This window comes from Callospermophilus lateralis, chromosome 11 (genome assembly GCF_048772815.1).
Source record: "Callospermophilus lateralis isolate mCalLat2 chromosome 11, mCalLat2.hap1, whole genome shotgun sequence".
Taxonomy (NCBI): Eukaryota; Metazoa; Chordata; class Mammalia; order Rodentia; family Sciuridae; genus Callospermophilus; species Callospermophilus lateralis.
Window position 1 is genome coordinate 39,603,780 of NC_135315.1, and position 21,751 is coordinate 39,625,530.

General features: G+C 44.1%; 2 protein-coding genes and 1 pseudogene across 4 annotated transcripts in view; all 3 read right to left on the reverse strand.

Moving 5' to 3' along the window:
- Positions 1-459: 459 nt before the first annotated feature.
- Cdk5r1 (cyclin dependent kinase 5 regulatory subunit 1) lies at positions 460-2,370 on the reverse strand. Its single transcript, XM_076870292.1, has one exon. It carries the CDS (start codon positions 2,368-2,370, stop codon positions 1,447-1,449), a length of 924 nt encoding a protein of 307 aa, XP_076726407.1. The 3' UTR covers positions 460-1,446.
- A 4,449-nt stretch (positions 2,371-6,819) lies between these two features.
- The window catches only part of Psmd11 (proteasome 26S subunit, non-ATPase 11), a 96,209-nt gene continuing 81,277 nt past the window's right edge, over positions 6,820-21,751 (reverse strand). For all 3 annotated transcript variants that reach the window (XM_076871785.1, XM_076871786.1, XM_076871784.1), the window contains 8 exons: positions 15,101-15,245; positions 14,125-14,185; positions 11,927-11,989; positions 9,904-10,029; positions 9,400-9,435; positions 9,109-9,160; positions 8,475-8,617; positions 6,820-8,355 (listed from right to left, as the gene is read on the reverse strand). In XM_076871785.1, coding sequence (XP_076727900.1) covers positions 8,475-8,617; positions 9,109-9,160; positions 9,400-9,435; positions 9,904-10,029; positions 11,927-11,989; positions 14,125-14,185; positions 15,101-15,245 — 626 coding nt within the window. In that variant the 3' untranslated portion in view covers positions 6,820-8,355. The remainder of the gene's footprint in view (positions 8,356-8,474; positions 8,618-9,108; positions 9,161-9,399; positions 9,436-9,903; positions 10,030-11,926; positions 11,990-14,124; positions 14,186-15,100; positions 15,246-21,751) is intronic.
- LOC143409836 (eukaryotic translation initiation factor 1 pseudogene) lies at positions 18,767-19,531 on the reverse strand (annotated as a pseudogene).

Sequence of the window (21,751 nt, forward strand, 5' to 3'; positions counted from 1 at the left end):
TCTGGCAGCCACCTAAAACCTAATCCTATGTAAAATGACCTCTGCCTTCCCCACCCCAGCCCCCAATTCCAGCACTCCCTGGTGACCAGGACTGGAAGAGAGAATCCTCTACAGCATCTTCACACTGCTATTTGTTCCCCAAAGGAAGAGTGGGGGCCACACAGGAAGACTTGCTTCCTTCTCGTGGACCTCTCCCAAGCCGCCAGTCTGGGAGAATTAGAAAGAAAACAGGTAAAGTACATAACATGTGTTTTCATAGCAACTAGGGTAAGGTGGACACCAAAACTAGCAGCTGCAAGTAATCAGCTACAGAATCACCAAGCTTCCAAAGCAATCAGGAGTCAAACTCCCATCTTGTAATTATCTCCAAGATCCAGCTGTCTCACTGGGCCTTACAGAGCAAGGCTTCCTCTCCAGAAGAAAGTAAACTGCTTGGAAACAGCTTTAAATTAACACGGGGTGGGGGTGGGATACACCATTATCACATCACCCCTACTGCTGATCTCACCTACCCCGACTCGGCAGGACAAATGTCATGTGCACCAGCAAGAGGCCTTAGCACTTAGGTGGGCACCAGCTTGGTCTCAGGTGTGGACTTCTCCACCTGCCCAGAAGACAGGCTGTTGCTAATGGGCAGCTGCCACTGTCCTGGCTTTCACCACAGGGTGACTAAGCTGTGTTATTCAAATGAAAAATTCACCCAGGAAAGTAGCTGTACCCAGCTTCACCCTACCCCTTCAGCTGGGTCCCAAAATAAGAACCTAATGAGGCAAACAAGCTCATTAGCCAACACTAATGTGGGAGCTGGGAGTAGTGGGCAAGGGGCAGAGGGGCAAGTTCCACTTCTCCACTAAAGGAAAGCCCTTCTCCCAAAAAAAGAAAACGCAAACCAGGGCCGTGCGCAGGCAAACCACTGGACACAATCATTGCACGAGACCCACTTTGCCCCTCCTCTACTGAAGATGTCCCAGGGCTTACGAGGATCTTGCTTCAAAACCCTTGTCTTTGAGGCTCAGTCAGGGTAGCTGGCTTGAGGAGCCTCTGGGAGAATGAACCATCCAAAACAGTTGGACCTCTGACCAGAAATCCCAATTCCTCCCTGGGCCCGCAGCCAGAGACCCCCTCACCAGCTCCCATCCAGGGAGCAGTGGGCAGCCTCACCCACCATGGATCCAGCAAGGGCATAGGCAGCAGGGGCTAGTCAGCCCCTTGGGTTCCCCAAAGCGGGAGGTCAGCCTGGGTGGCTTCGAGTACATCTGGGTTTGCACAAGGTTTGAGAGTTCAAGTCTCCAGAATTCTTCACAGGGCTGAAAAAAATCCCAAGGAGAGAACATGGGAAGGGGGAGGCCCTTGGTGGCTTTGCTAGACACATACTGTACACAAAACTCTGATTTAATAATAAATTTTTAAAAATGAATCCTTGAGCCATGACCAGGGCTACAGGGCTCACCGATCAAGCCCTAGAAGGAGCCTCTTCTTGTCCTCCTGGCCACTCTCATTCTTCAGGTCGGAGAACACCTGTGTGAAATAGTGTGGGTCAGCATTGATCTGCAGCATCTTGGAGCTCATGAGGTTGATGACAGAGAGGCAACGGTCCCAAAAGGCCTCCTTACAGCTCTCCACCAGGAAGGGCTTGAGCGGGTAGGAGATCTCGTTGCCCATGTAGGAATAGGAGAGGTACAGGCAGGTCAGCAGGACGGCCTGGAGCTCATGGTCTGAACCCACCTCAGACGAGATAACATCCCTGCAGAGCATATAGAGGAAGACCACGTTGGCCGGCGTGATGAAGCCCTGGTCCTGCCAGCCCTGCAGAAGCAGGGAGCGGTCCACACTGCGCAGCCAAAGCACGGGGTCCGTTGGGGACAGGTGCTTCAGGCGGTAGCACCGGCGGCAGAGAAATTCGCCCAGGCAGCGCAGCAGCTCGCTGGTGGATGCCTGGACGATGACCCGTTTGGGCGTCCCTGCGGAAGTGACGGAGGGGTGCGGGGCCTTCTTGACAGAGGAGGAGACCCCGGTCTGGGAGCCTGAGAGCTGGTTGGCCGGGGGTGCGGGCGGCTGGGCCGGTGGGGGCTGGGCGAATGTGGACAGGTTGGCGCAGGACAGCGACTTCTTCAGGTTCTCATTGTTGAGGTGCGTGATGTTGTTCTGGTAGCTGCTGTTGGGCTGCACCTTCTTGGAGTTCTTCTTCTTGGCTGACACGGCCACAATCCTCTTCCAAGGCAGCACGGAAATGATGGAGTGCCGCTTCAGGTTCTTGTCCTTGGCGTTCTTGCTGTTCTGCACGGCCGTGTAGTGGCCCACCGTGGCCGCGCCATCCTCAAACAGCGTGGCCTTCCGGTAGCTGGGGGACAGGGACAGCACCGTGCCCATGGTGCCGCTGCGCGCCCAGCGGGGGCCCGCGTCCCTGCGCGCCCAGCCTGCCGGCCAGAGGGAAAAAAACGGCTCACTGAGCCTGCGGCGGCCCCGAAAAGGAGGAGGGGACGCTCCCGGCACGCGTGCTGCCCCTCCAGATCTGCGTGGAAAACAAGATGGTTCTCAACACCAAGAGGTGCTCCGCGTTGCTCCCCCTCTGCCCCGCGCGCCTCGCGGCCCCCCGCGGGCTTACCTCCAGACCCTCGCCCGAGCCTCCTCGAGCTCCGCGGCCCCGCCCGCGCCCCCACGCCGCAGCCGCGCCGCCTCCACTGCAGCACCCCCGCCCGCCGTTACCGCGGTCTGGAGGCGCAGCAGGGAGGAGGCTGGTCGCCCACGGAGGCGGCTGCGGACCCCCGCCTCCCCACCTCGCGCGGCCGGGACCCGGTTTTGCCGGACAGCGGACGACCGCCCAGCGCAGGCTTACCAGGCAGGCGGCGGCTCCTGTGCTCCCAGCCCTCCGCAATGCGCGCCGCGGCTCAGCCGCCGCAGTCCCGGCGCTCGGCGGGGCTCCGCGGGGCTCGCGCTCGGCGGCGGCGGCGGCGGCAGCTCCGGAGCTTCTGTCCAAGGTTCTGCAGACGTCGCGGCCCCGCCCCCCACTCGGCTGCCCTCGCCTTCGCCGCCGCGTTACCGCCCCCGCCCCCAGCGCGCGCCTCAGCAGTCTCCTCGGGAGCGCGCGCCGTCCACGAGTCAGCTCTGGCGGGCCTGGTCTCGTCGCGGAACCGCGGCCGCCAGGGTCCTCGACCCGAGCCGCTCACGGTACGGCAGATGCGGCCGCGAGCGGGATGCGCTTCTACTCACCGCGCCCCATCTAAGAGCCAGCTCGGGCGGCAGCGGGGACACCCGGCGCCCGCCCCGCCCCGGCCCTTTGGTGCCGCCCCCTCCCGCACAGCTCGCTGGCAGCGGCGCGGCCGCGTGAATCCCAGGCTCCCGCGCAGCCTGCCGGGCTCGCGGGTGGGGCGCGCCGAGGGCGGGCGGGGCCGAGACCGGCCCCGCCCCGCCACGTGCTGCCTTTGTTCCCGCCGCGCAGCCCGCAGCTGCCGGCAGCCAGGGCGATCTGCCGCTGCCAGCCCTGGCATCGCGCGGCCGCTGGATGCAGACTATCGCCTCCGGGGCATGAAAAGTCCGCCACTGAGCGGGGAGGGCACAGTCCTTACTAGAGGCCGCCCAAGTGTCACGCACATGTATGCCTTCATCCCTGTAAACGCCCGCCAATAGATAGATCCCAAACCCAGGCCAGAAAGGCGAGGACTGTTCTGGATCACTGCACCAACCGACAGGCTGGACCTAAACCCATCTATTAAGGTAAATACTAAGGTAGCGGCGCCTCCAAGGAGCCTCTGACCCTGATTTAAATGTCTTCTAAACGTAACTTGAAAACTTCACAGTAGTAGTTGTAAAACTGAGCAAAATTCTGGACCGGGTAAGGGTTGCTTCAGAAATGAAACCAAATCCTTCGCAAAAGCTACTGTTCATTTATTGCTGGTTCATTTGTGTATGGTTCTGGAGACTGATGCAAACCTGATTATAAACCTGATTCTTAATTCAGATTACCATATCTGGACCTGGAGATGAGGAAGCTTCCCAAGAAGAGGCTATCAATATCCCATTACTGACCATTTGCATACTCTGCCAACTGCCCTAGGGCGACAGAGAAGGGGATCTCATATCATCCAGATGAATGCTGCCAAGTCACAAAGTGCTAAGAGCTTATGTACTACCCAGATTATTGTCAACAGTGACAACTGAAAGCTTTAGGGTCCTTGGTGACCACACAGTGCAAAACTGCTCTGTACTAAATAATATAAAAGTCCACAACAGCTGTTCTCATCACTTTGAGGAAGGCAGGCTCTTAATTCAATATACTCCTTTTGAACATCCCTCAAGCTGCACATCTTGCCTGTTTTCTGAACATAATAGATGACAATGAATAATCTACAAAGAAAATAGGTGGTTGCAGCTCACAGTTCTGGAGGTTGGACCGCCAAGCTCCTGCAGCACAATATGCCCAGGTAAGGGCTTCGCCAATGGGAAGCCCAAGTAAGCAGTGTGGGTGAGTAAGCACAGGTGCAAGGCTGACCTGCTTCCAATAACCACCCACTTTCTCAAAGGAACTCCATTAAGCCCATCATGAAGGTGGAGCCTCCAGGACTTTGTCTTAAAGGTCCTACCACCTCTAAAAGTCATAAGGTCACGACTAAGCCCTGGGAATTCAAAAGGACAAACCATGTTCAAACCACTTCAGCAACCTACCCACTCTTCAGATAAAGCTATCTGTGTTCCTCCTAGGCTCAGCTCCTAGGTTGGCCTTGTGTCCATTGTCTTAAGCTCCCTTCTGATCCCAATGTTAAGCAAGGGTTAAATGCTTTCAATTTCCTAAATTATAACCAGATTTCCAAGCCTGTAATCCACCCCTTAGAAACTGCATTTCAATACTAGCTATTCCAATTCCTAGTTGGCAATATCAAATTTGATCACCCTGCTTCCCTAAACAGAGCAACATTTGCTTGGGTCTTTGCCAGCCTGGCTACACTTGTGTTATCTCTTGCCTTTTTCAAGTTAGGCCTTCATTATCACCTCAAAGAGCCTCCACAGAACTATCCCAACCTTTCTTACATTGGTCAGAAGCAAAACAGGTATATGGGATGGCACTGCCAGCCTACCTGCTGCTGAGGTAAGAGACTGTCCCCACCCACCCCAGCCCTGCCTGTTTCAAGGCATCACACAGCTCCCCCACCCCAGATTCCATCAGGAAGAAAAGGAGGACAACAATCTGCCCCAAATGGCAGAAAGCAAGGACCCAAAAGGCAAGACGTAGGATTGTCTTCCCAGTCCTCTTCATCATACAACTGTGGGAAGATGTCCAATTAGCACCCCTGTCAACCAGCCTACTTATCCTACAGCCTATCTCTAGTTACCTGAAGGGCCAATAATTTTGTTAGCTGCCTTGCTGGACTATGATGCCAGTTCCCTGTTCTGCATATTCCACTTCCCATGAGAGCCTGAAGAAGGGAGGCCAAGCGGCAGCCAGCTACAGCTTCCAGAAAGGGTTCCATATAAAGCTGGGCTGAGCCCTGGTTCCTGAGGAAGTCTTTGTTCTTTAGGGATCACAGAGCAGCATCTAGTGGCCCTTCTGGGCAGCACAGATTACATAATTCAATGCACAGCAGGGCACCAGAGGAGTGCAGACACCTTAGCCTCTGCTCCTAACACCAGCAGTGACTCCTTAACAACCATGAAAGTCCTGGCACTGTGAAGACTGGTGCCTAAAAGGGACCCTTGGTGAGAAAGCCCAGCCCAGACCAGCCCATGGAGCAGATGACCTTCTCAGCTATGCCTAAACTAGCTCTCAAGAGGGCTGGGAGGGAAAACAGTGGCACAACTGCTGGTCCTTGATGGTCTAGAACAGCGCTGTCCAACTAAAGTATAACATGAGTCACAATGACAAGCCACATAGATAATTTGATACTTTTCAGTAGCCACATTAAAAAAGTAAAAAGAAACAGGTGATTTGTAATAATATTTTATTTAACCCAATATACCCAAAATATTTCAACATACACTTTAAAAAACTTATTGAGATATTTTACATTTTTTCACTCTTATCCTTCAAAATCTGTTTTTTTTTTACATTTGCAGCACATTAACAGTTCAAAACTAGCCACACTATAAGTACTCAACAGCTGCATGTGGCTAGCAGCTACTCATTGGACAGCGCGGGTCTAGAGGAAGTCATCAGACTGAGCAGGGAAGCAGAGAAAAGGACTGCTGCCCTGAGCCTCTTGGGGATCCCCTAAGTTTGGGAAACCCTTTCCCCTCTGTTCCAGTACTAGGAACTCTATGGAATATTTATTTTAAAGTCCTTTATAGAAATAAACCTCTATGCAAGTAAAATTATGCACAGAAACACAATATTAAAACTGAGAATACCAAAATGCTCAAACTGGAAAAGAGTCGGCAAATCCCTCAGAATCGTTCCCAGGGTCTGAGAACATCATGAAAACCACTGCTTCTGAAGATTCTAAAAGGAAACTAAACCATAGCTGAATGTGAGAACCCTCTACACACTTGCATTTCCATTACTTCATATAATCTCTTGTATCACAATCACCTACCATAGAAGCATCAACCTTGGAGGATCTTACTGACAGAATCCAGGTGTTCTTGCTGGATCATGCTGCCTTAGAAAAACATACCTGAACTCCATTTCTGCTTTCAGCCATCACAGATCAAGTCTCCTGCCCAAAGCCCTCCAAAGTGGACTACAGATTCGGCTAAAGGACTACCAGCATTAATATAAGCAAATGAGATAATGGAGCTTTGGCCAATCTAGAGAGCTAGACTATCGCTGAGCTACACAGAGCTGTTTGAACTTGCTCAGAAAACCTCCAGTACTCAAGAAATGACACCTTTTGAAAAAAAAATTATTTTATTGGAACTCATCTGAACATCAGATATACCTGGTGTTGGTTAGCAAGAACCGTTTGTACATTGGATATTGATGGTGCCAAAACCAAAACAGTGACTGGACATGATGGGGAGAGAAGATGTTAAGAACAAAAACCTGATTTCAGAGAGGAAAATAAAAGCCAGTCAGATTCAGTGAAGATGCAAAACCTGGTACAACAAAATCCTTTTACAAAATATAAATTTATTACGAAAACCTGGAAGGATAATCTGAGAAAGGTAAAGAAAAAGAAAAGGAGGCCAGCAGGAAGGAGACAGGAAGAGGGGGAGAAGAAAAAAGAGAAGATGAGAGAAGAAAATATTGTTGAGCACAGCGACAAGGTGCTGAAGCTTACCTGCCCAAATGGCATTAAAGCCTTGCTATGTAATCATATCAGAAAACAAAGCATGCTGAAATACAGTGCTCTACCGCCCATCCATTCGAGTTATAAGAGGTAAATAAAGACGCTCCCTGGAAAGGAGACATGAGGTTGCTTGAAAACCCAACAGAGAAAATTAAAAAAACAAAATAAAACAAAAAACACCCCACAGTCTCATTTCCGATGTTCACTGTTTTAAAAAGGAATAAATCCATCTGACAGCAGGAGAGGAGGAGTGGGAGAGGGAAGGAAAAAGTGGTCTCCTGATTGAGAGAGGGGAAAGAGAAGAGAAAGAAGAGTAGAGGACAGAGAAGAGGGGCAGTTAAAACACTGACATCTAGTCTAATTACTGTGTTAAAAAAAGCCACATGCACAGCAGGTCCCCTGGGGGCTGAGGGCCCACGCTGCTCCCTGTGTGGCCGTGGTGGACACTAGCTCCTGGCCTTGTCCCCATTCCTTTCACAGGTCAGAGCGGAGCCATGCAGGTGCTGCTGCTGCGGCTGCTGCGGCGGCGGCGGCGGCGGCGGCAGTGGCGGTAGTGGAAGGACCTTCGGCTAGTCTGCTGGAGCCAATATCAGGAAAGGAAGGATGGACAGGCCAAATGGCAAGGGAAAGAACATCAAAACGCCTCATTTCAAATAAAAAAGAAAATAGCAGTCTATACACAGTTGTTTGTTTTGGTTCAGTACAAACAGAATAAAAAGTCATTGCTTTTGATGGTCAGCAAACACCCAATTCTGAAGAAGAGGAGAGGTGACGCCCAGCGGGTAGATTAGGGCCCCCAGTGGTTGGCGGGGTGCCTGGTTTTGCGGCCCTCTCCCAGGAGGCAGAGAGCACAGCTTTAGGTAGTGTAAGCCTTTTTCCTTTTATTTAGAATAATCTTTTTTTTCTTTCTTTTTTTTTTTTTTTAAAGCAATTTCCCACTCCCAAGTTGGGCCAGTAAAGATTACATGAAAACTGGCACACCTATGGGTTGGAATACAGATGCACCAAATGAGGATTTAAAAACTTTCCGAGCGAAAAGTAGAACAAAAAGAAAAAAGAAATCTCCTAGCATTTTGCCCCAAGGTTTCACTCTCCCGCCACACACACTCTCCAAAGGACCGCTACAGATCCAATTCTGCAAGAGAAGACAGAGCAGTGTCAATCAGGAAGCCACGAGGACACCAGGAGGAGGTTTTCAGTCCCAACAGGCAGAAGACAGCGCTGCCCAGCCCTGGGTCCAGGGCAGGCACTCACCTATGTCAGTTTCTTGGCTTTGTTGTAGAGGGAATCCACTACTTTACTCATGTTCTGAATTGTTTCCAGAGCAGCTTCATAAGTTTTATCTACTGGGGGTTCATCGAAAATAATCAGGACACCCTCCCCCTGGTCCAAAATCCCTGCAGGAAACACAAGGGCAACCCAAGTAAAAGAATAGATTAGACATAAAAGCAATATTAAAGCAGCCTGATCCCTAGTTGCCTCATTTTCTCCAGAAAAAGGGAATAGAACTCATCTTCCTGTTCCATTCGCATGTTATTACACACTTAACACAGGGAAGAGGGACCAGGATCCCAGAGAACCAAACAATTTCTTTAAAAATAAACCTCTTGTCAGGCATGGTGGTATATGCCTGTAATCCCAGCAGCTTAGAAGGCTGAGGCAGAAGGATCTCAAGTTCAAAGCCAACCTCAGCAACTTAGAGAGGCCCTAACAACTTAGCAAGATCCAGTTTCAAAATAAAATATAAAAAAGGGCTGGGGATGTAGCTCAGTGGTTAAGCACTCCTGGGTTCAACCCCCCCCCCGCACCACAAATAAATAAATACATAAATGCCTCTTAAACCATCTTTATCACCACTAGTCCCCTTGCCTGTGTGACTGTTACTTACCATGAAACTTCTTGTCAAGAATCATCTGTGATAATTTTCTTTCCACATCGGCCTAAAATCAAAGCACATGATTAAAGGGACCACATCACCCTGATATGAAAGCTTTGTAGAAAAGATCTTAGGGCAAATGGATTGAAAACCAAACAGCAACAATGCAACTTCAGCTCTGACATTTCCCATTCCCCGGGAAGCTTAGGAGCTTTCCAATAAGGCCCATCAGGTACAAATGCTATCCCTTCTACACCACCTCTTTCCCATCCCTACCCACCAAATGGCCTCTGAACTCCTTACCTTAGAGAGTTTGATGAGGCTAGATATGTGTTCAATCTAAAAGGAAAGGCAGAGAGACACAACACTGAAAGTTTTACTTTTGCCTCCAATATGAGAAGCAGGGGACAGGAAATTGCTGTGTCTTTTGAATCTGTTGAATGTCTCTAAAAATTTTCCCTGGCCATGCTTAGCTTCCCTTATGCTGTCCATTTGCCTGATGTTACCATTACAGATAATAAACCCACTCCTGTCCCACATACCCAATACTGAAAATGAGTACCACATGTACAATGACTACAAAATCAAGAAAGAAACTGTACTCAGGGCACAAGCAGGTGCCATCTCACAAGTCTCTACTCCTCCTCCACTCATTTCCCATCAAGATAAACCGAGCTCTTGGTGGCCTCTTGCTCACCAGGCATAACCTTGGAAGTGAGCTCCTATTTTGTACAGATGTGAAAAGGGAGGTGGCTACAGTGGGAATGTATGGCCAAAACCAGACAGAATTCCCAGGATGGTTCTTACCTGTACTCGAGAAAAAGGTTCAATGACTCGGATCAGATTCTGCTCCAGTAAGTTATCATACAACTTGGCCAAGTGTGTGCTGATGATTGGGTCATCCCGGAGCTCTGCCCGGTAATCTGTCAGGGCCTGTCCAAAGAGCCAGCACAGAGATTGGCACAGAGAAGAACTTCTCTTCTTTCAGAAGAAGTCACACTCCTCCTAACTTCCTGAGTAGCTGACTACCTTTTCTAACTACATGGTTGAATGAAGTTCTGAGAATTTTGAGATCAAAGAAAAGCCATTAACAAAGCAGAAAAAAAGGAATGTCAAACAAAAAGGTGAAGTCACAATCTTTCTATCTAAAACCTTCATGTCACCAGTTCAAATCATGTAAGCCCTAGGAGCAGTTCCACTTGTAAGCCAAATCAACTATATAAGCATTTTTCAGCCTTTATTTCAAATAATTCTGAGTTTAAATGAGAAACGCTAAATTGCACAACAAGATCTTGGGAGTTTTGTGAGGAATATCAGTACAGTACAGCTCTGCTGTTAAAACAGAAAACTTAACCAATTTAGTTTAATCCTGATATTTCCCAAATATCTGATCACAGGACCCTTTTCCCAAGGAATCACTTGGAATAAAAGTGTTCCATGTAAGATCCAAAGCTGGGGGTAAAATGACAAACTATTTATTCATGTACATAACATATGTACCTTTAGCAATGGTTTCACTATCCAAGTCTCATGTCCACTGTACTATGTTTTAAAAAGCAGGCAAATCATACCAAGTAAGAGATGGCAAGAATCAGCAAGAGTCCTCAGGAAAACGATGAGTCTTGGGGATAATCCAGGTCACATGGCCTAGTATCCATCTACATGTTTTTTTTTTTCATTCTGGATCTAGGAGGGTTTTTTGTTTTTGTTTTGGGGGTAGGAACTGGGGGATTAAACCCAAGGGCACTTTATCACTAAGCTACATCCCCAGTCCTTTGTATTTTGAGACAGGGTCTAAGTTGTTTAGGGCCTCTCTAAATTGCTGAGGCTGGTCTTGAACTTGTGATCCTCCTGCCTCAGCCTCTTTGAGTTGCTGGGATTACAGGTATGTGCCCCACATCTAGCTGGATCTAGGTTCTGTTTTTTAAGTTGGTCACTCTAATCACACAAAGAGGAGAGAGGCTCAAGTAAGAATATATATACCTAATATATATATGTCTCTCCTTTTGAAACTTCCCAATTCCCAATAAGCAAATGGCATAGGAGTTGTTATGGTATGATTATGAAGTATCCCCCAAAAGCTCTTGTGGTAATGAAGGAATGAAAAGTCACTGGGGGCATGTCCTAGAAGGGTTTATTTCCCTATGTAAGGGAGTAGTGCTCTGTTTCTTGGCTACCATGAGTGAAATAGTGTTCCTCTACCATTCTGCCATGTTGTTGTGCCTCACCTTAGGCCCAGAGCAAGAGGTCATCCCATTAACCAAAATAAAGTTTTCCACCTCTAAATTGTTCTTGAGGGGTATTTTGGTCACAGCAATGAAAACTTGACTAACACATAAGTCAAAATCTAACACATCTTCCTGAGGAAGTTTCTCTTCTTTACAGTTTTATCATTCTGAGGAAGTTACTTTAGGGCCAAATGTGCACATAAAACTTCTCTTTTGATCACAAAGAAGCAGACCTGACATTTCTGGAGCTGAAGGAATACCTATGATTACATTGTGTGAGATAAGCACTAGACTTGGAGTCAAACCATGATACATATAACTTTGTGAATTTGGGCATCCTCCTGATTCCTTCAACCACAAAATGAAGATAAGAGCTTTGCTGTAAATAAGGATGACAGAGAGAACTTTTTGAAACTAAAGATCTAAATCAACATAACAAGTTTCATTGTACAAAAGTGCTTAACTATTTCCTGGATTTGAGATTGTACTAAGGGCACATGGGATCACTTGATGCTATCTTTACAACTTCTTATAAAACTATTTTTAAAAAGTTTTTAAATGGTCTTCCATCCCAATCCCTACCAACCCAATACCATGCTCACCTTTTCAAAATCTGCCAGCGATCTGTTCTTGCTAGCCTGAGCCACGCATTTTAATGCTTCTGTCTGAGAATAAAGAGATAAATCATAAAAATGATCTATTTTGCATGTTTACATACACCCAAAAAAGTCTCAGAGATAATATGTTTATATCCACAGAACTTGTGCTATAAGGATTCTTTTTCAGAGGCCTGGGCTGAAAAGCTAAAAGGATTAAATATCACTGTATGCCAACCATTTTCCTTTTGAAATCTCAAGTGACTTAGAAGTCTCCCAAAAAGACCTTGATACAGAATTCTCCAGATATGACAAGCTGAAAGGGAAAAATAACAGAATTGTGATTTCTTTCCCCTTCCTCTAAGAATCCTTATCTCCATACCTACCCAACTCCTTCCTGTGCTCAAACATGAGTACACACCTGTGCTTTATCTAGATCCATTCTACCAAGTTTGATACAAGGCACTGAATGAGGTCTATTTTATTAGGATTAAGGTATTAATATATTCTACATATTATACTTGAACATTAAAACCCTACTAAGGGGGCTAAGGCTGTAGCTCAGTGACAGAGCACTTGCCTAGCACGTGTGAGGCATTGGGTTCGATCCTTAGCACCACATAAAAATAAATAAAACAAAGGTATTTTGTCCATCTATAACTTAAAAAAAAATTATAGAGAGAGTATTAGAGATACATTCAATGGCTAAGGGCAACTTTTTTTAGGGAGTGGGAAGTATTACTGGAGATGAAATCCAGGGCTTGGCGCATGCTCAGCAAAGACTCGGCCATTGAGCTATATTCCCAGCCCACTAAGGGCAACTTTTAACCTAATTATAAAATTATAGTCCAAGCTATTAAGTCTACTTAGCAAGAAATTAGAAATACCCATCTTTCTAGATCAGCCCAACTCCTGCTTGAAAGTTGTCATCAAGGCTCAAAGAGACAGAAGGAGCTCCCCCTGTGTCAGCCTACATACTTAAATAGGGATGCCTTATATAGCAGACTAAGTGGTACAAGGCTATCAAGAATAGTTTATCTCTTGCATCTGTTTTGTAGACAGAACAAATGTCATCATGAGGAAAGCCTGGAATTTAGAGTCAGATAACCCAAGTTCAAAGTCTGGCTCCACCATTTATTAGCTATCTAATCTTATCCTGAACACCTGACCTATCTGAGCCTATCTCAACTGTAGTCCTTAGGAAAGTACATCTTTCACTATGGTGATAACCAGTATTCTTGAGACCCAAAATAGGAACTAACCTGAAACTTTTGTTAATACAAAACCAATTAGGGTCACTTGTCAAAGAAATCATCTGTTGTGGTCATTCCTCCAGAGATGTAGTGAGATGGCCAATCTGGATTTCAAATGGATTTGTTCAGAAACAAATCCACTTGAAATCCAAAAGATTACTTTTATTTAACTAGTGATAATTGAGCAAAAATGGGTATAACAAATCTTAGATATCATCTTCACAAAGGTGAAAATTGCTTGCCCTCAGAACTTATACTCAACCAGGCATGGGGGTGAATGCTCGTAATCCCAGCAAATCAGGAGGCTGAGACAGGAGGATCACAAATCCGAGGCTAAGCTTGGCAATTTTGTGAGACCCTAACTCAAAAATTTTTTTAAGAACTAAAAAGGGCTGGAGTGTAGCTCAGTGATAAAGCAAACCCTGGGTTCAATGCCTACTACCAAAAACAAAAAGAAGGGCTACCAACAATCATAGGTCTTTTTGCATCACACTTAAAACTCAAGGCTTGAATTGAATAGTAGGGTCTCAAAATCTAGTTTTTACAACAAATAATCAGACCTCCCTAAAGCACACATGTTCCAGACCTAACCACACTCCTGACTCAGAGAATCCAACAGGTCATATATTCTGCACATGTTAAATCTGCAGGCTCATGAGACAGATCAATGTTAAATGCAACCTAACTCACTGTAGCATCTGTGAATGCTACAGTTCAGTTCTGTAACTACCTTAAACCACCTTATATCTGTAAAAGCATCAAATACCGACTTTGTGGGTCAAGAATCCAACAGAATAGGAAAAACACTGAATGGGCTTCAGGGAAGGAAACAGGTGGGGAAGAGGAAAGAGCAAAATGGAGACTTGAAGAGCTCTGGTCTCACCAAACATCATGAATCTGACAACATGCTGGTCTCATATGAAGTAGAACTGCAGTCAATACATTTCCTACCTGCCTCCCTGCATACCGAAGTGCAAGTTTCCCGCTCACCAAAGCCTGGACATCTTCTGGGCTAGAAAAAAAAAAGATATACTCGGTCAACTGCTCCAGGATGTTATGATTCTAAGTACAGGTTTCAGTGAACTTCCACTATAAAGACTATCCAAAGAAGGGCTGGGGCTATAGCTCAGTTGCTGAGCGCTTGCCTGGCATGTGTGAGGCATTGATTTGATCCTTAGCACCACATAAAAAATAAATTAATAAACAAAGATATTAAAAAAAAAAAAAAAAAAGATCGCCCAAAGAAAAAAAATTAGCCCCAACCCCTAAAACCTATATGTTCCTCACATTATAGAAGCTAGGCTTTCTTCACTCTGGGCCAAAGGTCAGTAATGAAAAACAGAAAAATTCCAACACTAAAAAGGAAGCCCAATTGAACCTACCAAAAACAATACGCCAAACAGGTAGAACAGCAAGTATAAGTCAAATTCCAGTATAACAGGTCTTACCAAAATACAACCCATGTGTAATCCAAAGATCCAGAATCCCAGCCAATATTTCATTAATTCCCAATAAAATTAGGATAATTTTAAAAAGGATGTCATACTTACTGTTGTCCTCTCTTTCAAATGTCTCTTACCCTATCCTTCATATTCTGGGTGGCCCAGTTTGTCTGGCATAGTCTGTTAGTTACTTTTAGTCCTATGGTTAAGCACCAATGAGGACAGAGTCTCTGAAGGATAAGGAGACTTCTCCAAGAGGAGATAGGAAAGGGATTCCTACAATCTGTCTCCTGAGTCTGAAAGACTAGCAAGCAAAGTGCTCTAGAACAACTCTGATCCTCCCACTCTACCTCAACCAGCCTCGGAGGCTACAAGTGCTACCACATATATAACTGGCCAAACTCCCTGCCCAAGTCATTTGTCACAGTAGACAAACTTGGCTGAAGGACTACAGTTCTTATATTCCAGAGTTAATGTACACCTACGTGTTGAGCATGATTTTGCACAGCAACATGTACTTCAGAGATGTGATGGCCTTGGGGCTATCGATGGAGTCATAACCCTCAAATGCCTCATAAAAGTATGAGTATGCAGTTTTCCAGTCCTTCTCCTCTGCTGCATGGATAATACCTGGGCATTGAAGAAAAAAGGAATAAGATCCAAACAAAATAAAAAAACTATAAAAGATTAGCTGTATCAACCTATTGATAAGGTCAAGAGACACTAAAGAGGGCTAGGGCTGGGGCTGGGGCTCAGTGGTAGCGCGCTCGCCTAGCAGGTGCAGAGCCCTGGGTTCAATCCTCAGCACCACATAAAAATAAAGGTATTGTGTCCAACTACAACTAAAAGATAAATATTAAAAAAATAAATAAAATAAAGAGAGAGAGAGAGAGAGACTAAAGAGCCAGGCAGATCACAAGTTTGAGGCCAGCCTCAGTAACTTAGCGAGACTCTGTTTCAAAATAAATAAAAAGGGCTGGGGATGTGCTCAGTGGTTAAGTGCCCCTGGGTTCAATTCCTGGTACCAAAAAAAAAAAGCAATGATAAAGAACCTGCTTAAAGTTACAATCAACAAGTGAAAGCTGGGATTAGAACCCAAGCTGTTTCTAGTCTCTCAGCTCAACCTCATATTAAATTCCCAAAGGAGTTAGAGATCCAACTCAATGTGGATCCTAAAAAGATAAAGTGCACCATCTTTCTCCCATGCCTACCACCATCCTAGTTCTGCTTTCTTTTAGAGCCATTGGCAAAAGTCATTTACCCTCCATGACATCACCTACACAGGGTCAGGGAGTTGACCCAAACACACCTAGGTGACTGAATAACTGTTATTGTGATCAAAACATCAACAATTTATTATCCTCATAATAAAACAAAATGAAACTTAGCACTGGATCACTTTCTCTTATCATTTCCCAGTTCAAAATGCTTAGATCTCTTAATAGCCAGCATTCTCTTAGATCTGCAGTTAAGCTCAACACACACCTAAGCCTCACCACCTTCTTCATTTTTAGCCTTTTCGTGGAAAATCTGCTTAGTCTTCCCATCACAGTCACTATGTTTCCTGTCATAACGTCACTTTCCCTGTGCATTCAGAGAATCCTTGCCCTTCTTGTACTATGTCACTTTATGGGTTGTTTGTCACACTTCTTTAGAATATCCAACAGGTTTTAGGAGCATCTACTATGTTTGCAAAGAAATAACATTAACTACTTCAAGATAGTATTAAAAAAAAAAAAATCAAACTTAGAAAAGCTAAGGAAGCTTTCATAAGGGGGAAAAAAAAAAAAACCCAAATCCTTTATTTCCCTCTCAAACACTTGTCATTAATGGATGTGCTTTTGCCTAGATGAAATCAGTGCATGTTATCTCACATGATGCCAAATCCATAAACTTAATTATACATGGTTAAGCAGTATTCCCTTAGGCTGATACTAAAGTTCACTTCACCAATTCTCTACTGTTCAGAAGGTGGGTTTGTTCCCAATGAACCAACTATATTAAACCCACTATTACTTCCAATCTATTCCATCACTTGGAATAATATAAAAATTAGTTCTTTCCAGCTTGAGATGCATCTAAGCCCTAAAATTCTGCACTTCTTTGTATTAACTCCAACTGTCTAGTCCCTAATGAAGTTACAGACCTCTATCCCAACCATTTGTCTACCACAGTGCTTCCAACGTTTTTCACATCAAGATACACACAGAAGAGTACTTAGCACAGTAGAATATAAAGGTGAAGCTGTTCACATGTGGTCCCAAGGAATCAATGTTTTGACACACCTTTAACCCACCTACAACAAACCTGTGGCACATGGAATGCTTGCTTACTGAGAATTCTGACTTAACCAATTACTAAATTAAGCCCTTTACCCTGCTTAAAAGGGGTACATTTTGAGACTGGAGGTATTAAATCTCTTTTCCATTACTCTTCTTTTTTATTTATATTTATATATATAAATAATCACCTTTTGAATGACTTTTTTTTGCATAATGGTATATTTGAAATATTATATATAAATTGAATAAGTATAACTTGTTCTAATTAGGATCCATTATAGTGGTTGTACACAATGTAGTTACATTGATTGTATATTTATATATGAGGATAAGAAAGATATGTTGATTCATTCTACTGTCTTTCCTATTACCATCCCCCTCCCTTCCCTTCATTCCCCTTTGTCTTAGTCCAACTTCTAATCTTCTCCTCTCTTGTTGTGGGTTAGCATCCATAACAGAGAGAATGTTCTGCCTTTTGTTTTTTTGGGACTGGCCTATTTCACTTAGCATGATACTCTCCAGTTCCATCCATTTACTGGCAAATGCTATAATTCCATTCTTCTTTAAGGCTGAGTAATATTCCATTGTGTATATACACCACATTTTCTTTATCCACTCATCTATTGAAGGGCACCTAGGTTGGTTCCATAGCTTGGTTATTATGAATTGAGCTGCTATAAACACTTAAGTGGCTGAGTCACTATAATATGCTGATTTTAAATCCTTTGAGTATAAACCAAGGAGGAGGATAACTGAGCCAAATGGTGATTACACTCTAAGTTTATAAGGAATCTCCATACTGCTTTCCAGAGAGGTTGTACCACTTTGCATTCCCATCAGAAATGTTTAAATGAACCTCTTTCCCCACATCCTCTTCAACACTTACTACTGCTTGTATTCTTGATAATTGCCATTCTGACTGGGGTGAGATGGATGAAATCTCAGTTTAGTTTTGATTTGCACTTCTCTAATTTGCCAGAGATGTTGAACATTTTTTCATAAATCTTCCGATCATTCGTATTTCTTCTTCTATGAAGTGCCTGTTCAGTTCCTTGGCTCATTTAATACCAAAAATAAATAAATAAATAATCCTAAGTTTTTTAAGTTCATTGTAGATCCTGGATATTCATGCTCTGACTGGGGTGCTGGTGATAAAGATTTTCTCCCATTCTGTAAGATTTCTATTCATGTTCCTGATTGTTTCCTTTACTATGAAAAAGTTTTTTTTGTTTTTTTTTTTTTTTGGCAGGGGGCAGGGACTAGGGACTGAACTCAGGGGCACTTGACCACTTAGCCACATCCCCAGCTCTATTTTATATTTTACTTACAGACAGGGGTCTCACTGAGTTGCTTAGCACTTCGCCATTGCTGAGGCTGGCTTTGAACTTCCAATCCTCCTGTCTCAGCCTCCTGAGCCACTGGGATTACAGGCATGCACCACTGTACTATGAAAAACTTTTTAGGGGGCTGGGGTTGTAGCTCAGTGGTACAACACTTGCCTCACATGTGTGCAGCACTGGGTTCGATCCTCAGCACCACATAAAAATAAATAAAAGATTTCATGTTCATCTACAACTTAAAAAAAAAAAAGGAAAAGGAAAAGCTTTTTAGGGGACCCCAATGAATATTTTTTTTTAAAGAAAGCTTTTTAATCTGATACAATCACATTTATTTATTCTTTTTTTTTTTTTTTTTTTGGCTCTTTTCAGTTTATTGCATGAAGGAGTTACACTAGTCCAAGATAAAAACAGGACCCCACTGGTTACATTATACAAGCTGTGAGGTTTTCAAACTTGTAACAAGGAACAGAAGGGCAATTCTACTCATTGTAAGGAAACCCTCACTTAAGCTTCAGTGAGCCACAAGTACTTAAAACCCATGAACCTTCAGCTGATTGTCCTTAGCCAGTCCAATCAATACTGGGAACTGGCATATGTTCTTTCGCTGGTCACCCTGTAGCTGAATTACTTCTCTGTATTCTGGATGCTCAATTACAGTACCATTGCAGGCAAATTTCTTCCTAAATGCCTTCACTAGTTTCTTTTTATCATAATCATCAGTGATCCCTTGAATTGTAGTAAGGTTCTTCCTGCCATTTCTCTGTTGAATTCTTGTATGGATAATAAATCCTCAGTGCCAGCAGGAAGCACGTCATCACCTTTACTTGCATCAGCAGAGGGGAAAGAATGGAGGTTCTGAATAGCAGACAAGCGATACAATTCCTTTTCCTTGGCGGAAATGGCTGCAGAAGGTGGTTCCAGGAGGGGGGGAACGGGTGTCGGAAAGTGAGGACGCTCCAGGGGGAGGCTGCTGAGACTTCAGTGACGGCTCAGTAAGTAGGTCCATCTATTTATTCTTGATTTTACTTCTTGCACTTTAAAAATCTTACTGAAGGACTGGGGTTGTGGCTCAGTGGTAGAGCACCTGCCTTGCATGCATGAGGCACCAGGTTCGATCCTCAGCACCACATAAAAATAAATAAAAGTACTATGTCTATCTACAACTAAAAAAAAATTTTTTTTTTTAAATCTTATTGAATAAGTCGGTTCCTAAGCTGACATGGTGGAGAGTTGGGCCTACTTCTTCCTCTAGTAGGCGCAGAGTGTCTGGTCTAATGCGTAAGTCCTGATCCATTTTGATATCAAAAGATATCTTGTCCATTTACAGCTGAAAATATTAATTTTTGTGAAGTGTGAGATAGAGGTTCAATTTCATTCTACGACACATAGATTTCCATATTTCCCAGCATCATCTGTTGAAGAGGCTATCTTTTCTCTATGTATGTTTATGGCACCTTTGTCTAGTATGAGATGAATGAATTTACGTAGGTTTGTTTCTGTGTCTTCTAATCTGTTCCACGGTCTTCATGTTTATTTTTGTGCCAATACCATGCCGTTTTTGTTACTATCCCTCTATAGTATAATTTAAGGTCTGGTATTGTGATGCCTCCTGCATCACTTTTCTTGCTAAGGATTGCTTTGGCTATTCTGGACCTCTTACATTTCCAAATGAATTTCATGACTGCTTTTTTTTTTTTTTTTAAAGAGAGAGAGAGAGAGAATTTTTTAATTTTTTAATATTTATTTTTTAGTTATCGGCGGACACAACATCTTTGCTTTGTATGTGGTGCTGAGGATCGAGCCCGTGCCGCACGCATGCCAGGCGAGCACGCTACCACTTGAGCCACATCCCCAGCCCAACAACCAATTATTAATGCTGCCAAACTAAATAAGGCATATCCCCACTGAACCACATCCCTCAGGACAGAGCTAGGAGCTAACAGATCATACCCAAAATAAGTCTAGTTAAAAAAAGGTTGCGGGGGTGGCCTGGGGTTGTGGCTCAGTTGTAGAGCGCTTGCCTAGCATGTGTGAGGCACTGGGTTAGATTTCTCAGCACCATGTTAAAAAAAAAAAAAAAGATATCATGTCCATTTACAGTTGAAAATATTAATTAAATAAAAAGCCTAAGAACTGACATATCGTTCTCTCCAACACGTTAGTAAACAAGGGCCATGTTTTTATCAGGAATATCATGGTAAGCACGAAGTTTATTTATAGAAAAACAGAAAATTAGAGTCACTTATTCAACACAAACATTAATAAGCACCTGCCGTGCTAGGGTTGTGGCTCAGTGGTAGAGCGCTCGCCTAGCACACATGAGACACTGGGTTCAATCCTTAGCACCCTAAAAATAAATAAATAAAGATATTGTGTTCACCTACATATATATATAGGACTGGGGTTGTGGCTCAGCAGTAGAGCCCTCATATTGCACGAGTAAGGCCTTGGGTTCGATCCTCAACACCATATAAAAATAAATAAATAAAATAAAGGTATTCTATCCAACTATAACTAAAAAATAAAATATTAAAAAAAGTAAAAAAATAAAATTCTCTCTCTCTCTCTCTCGGTAGGGAAGTCCAAAATCAAAGAGGAAGGTACAAAGGAGGAAAGGAGACATCTGTACTAGATCCAAATGAATACATGAGTTTGCAATGGATGCGAGGTAAAAGAGAAATTTTAAGCAAAGAAGACAAAATATAGACAGAAGCAGGAAGTAACATGGAATACCCAGAGACCATGAAATCTTTCAGTGATTAAGACTAAATCCAGAGGTTAGGATGAAAAGGAAAGGATGCCTTCCTTTTGAATATCATGTTAAAGTAACATTTACTTTAACCACTAGAGATTTTGTGGGGGCAGTCCCAGAGATCGAACTCAGGGGCGCTCAACCACTGAGCCACATCCCCAGCCCTATTCTGTATTTTATTTAGAGACAGGGTCTACTGAGTTGCTTAGTGCCTCACAATTGCTGAGGCGGGCTTTGAACTCGAGATCGTCCTTGTCTTGGCCTCCGGAGCCGCTGGGATTACAGGATTGTTCCACCAAGCCCAGCACTAATGGAGAATTTTAAACAAAGGAATTACAAAACAGATTTGGTTTCAAAAAAATGACATTGAGGCCAAATGAGGATGGATTAGAAAAAATGACTAGCAACAGTTACACCAGTAAAATCAATTAAAGCCTAATTACCATGATGTTAAAATAATAAAATGAGCAAATATGGAGGCAGTTTCAAAATGATCTGCTAACTGGTATGAGGAGAAAAAAAGGAAAAGAGTCAAAATTACTCTGATTATGAAAGCTTGAACAACTAAGTCAATGATGCCATTAACAATGAAATGAAATCCAGAAATGACAGCTGGAGAAGGGAGTTGGATGTTAAGTTTGGATGTTAAGTTTGGATGTTAGTTTTTGATAAGTTCCCACTGAGATAGCAATGGGATAGTTAAGTATGTATATCCTTTAAGCAGCTAGAATTTTAGATCTAATATTTAGATCTAGAGAGGGA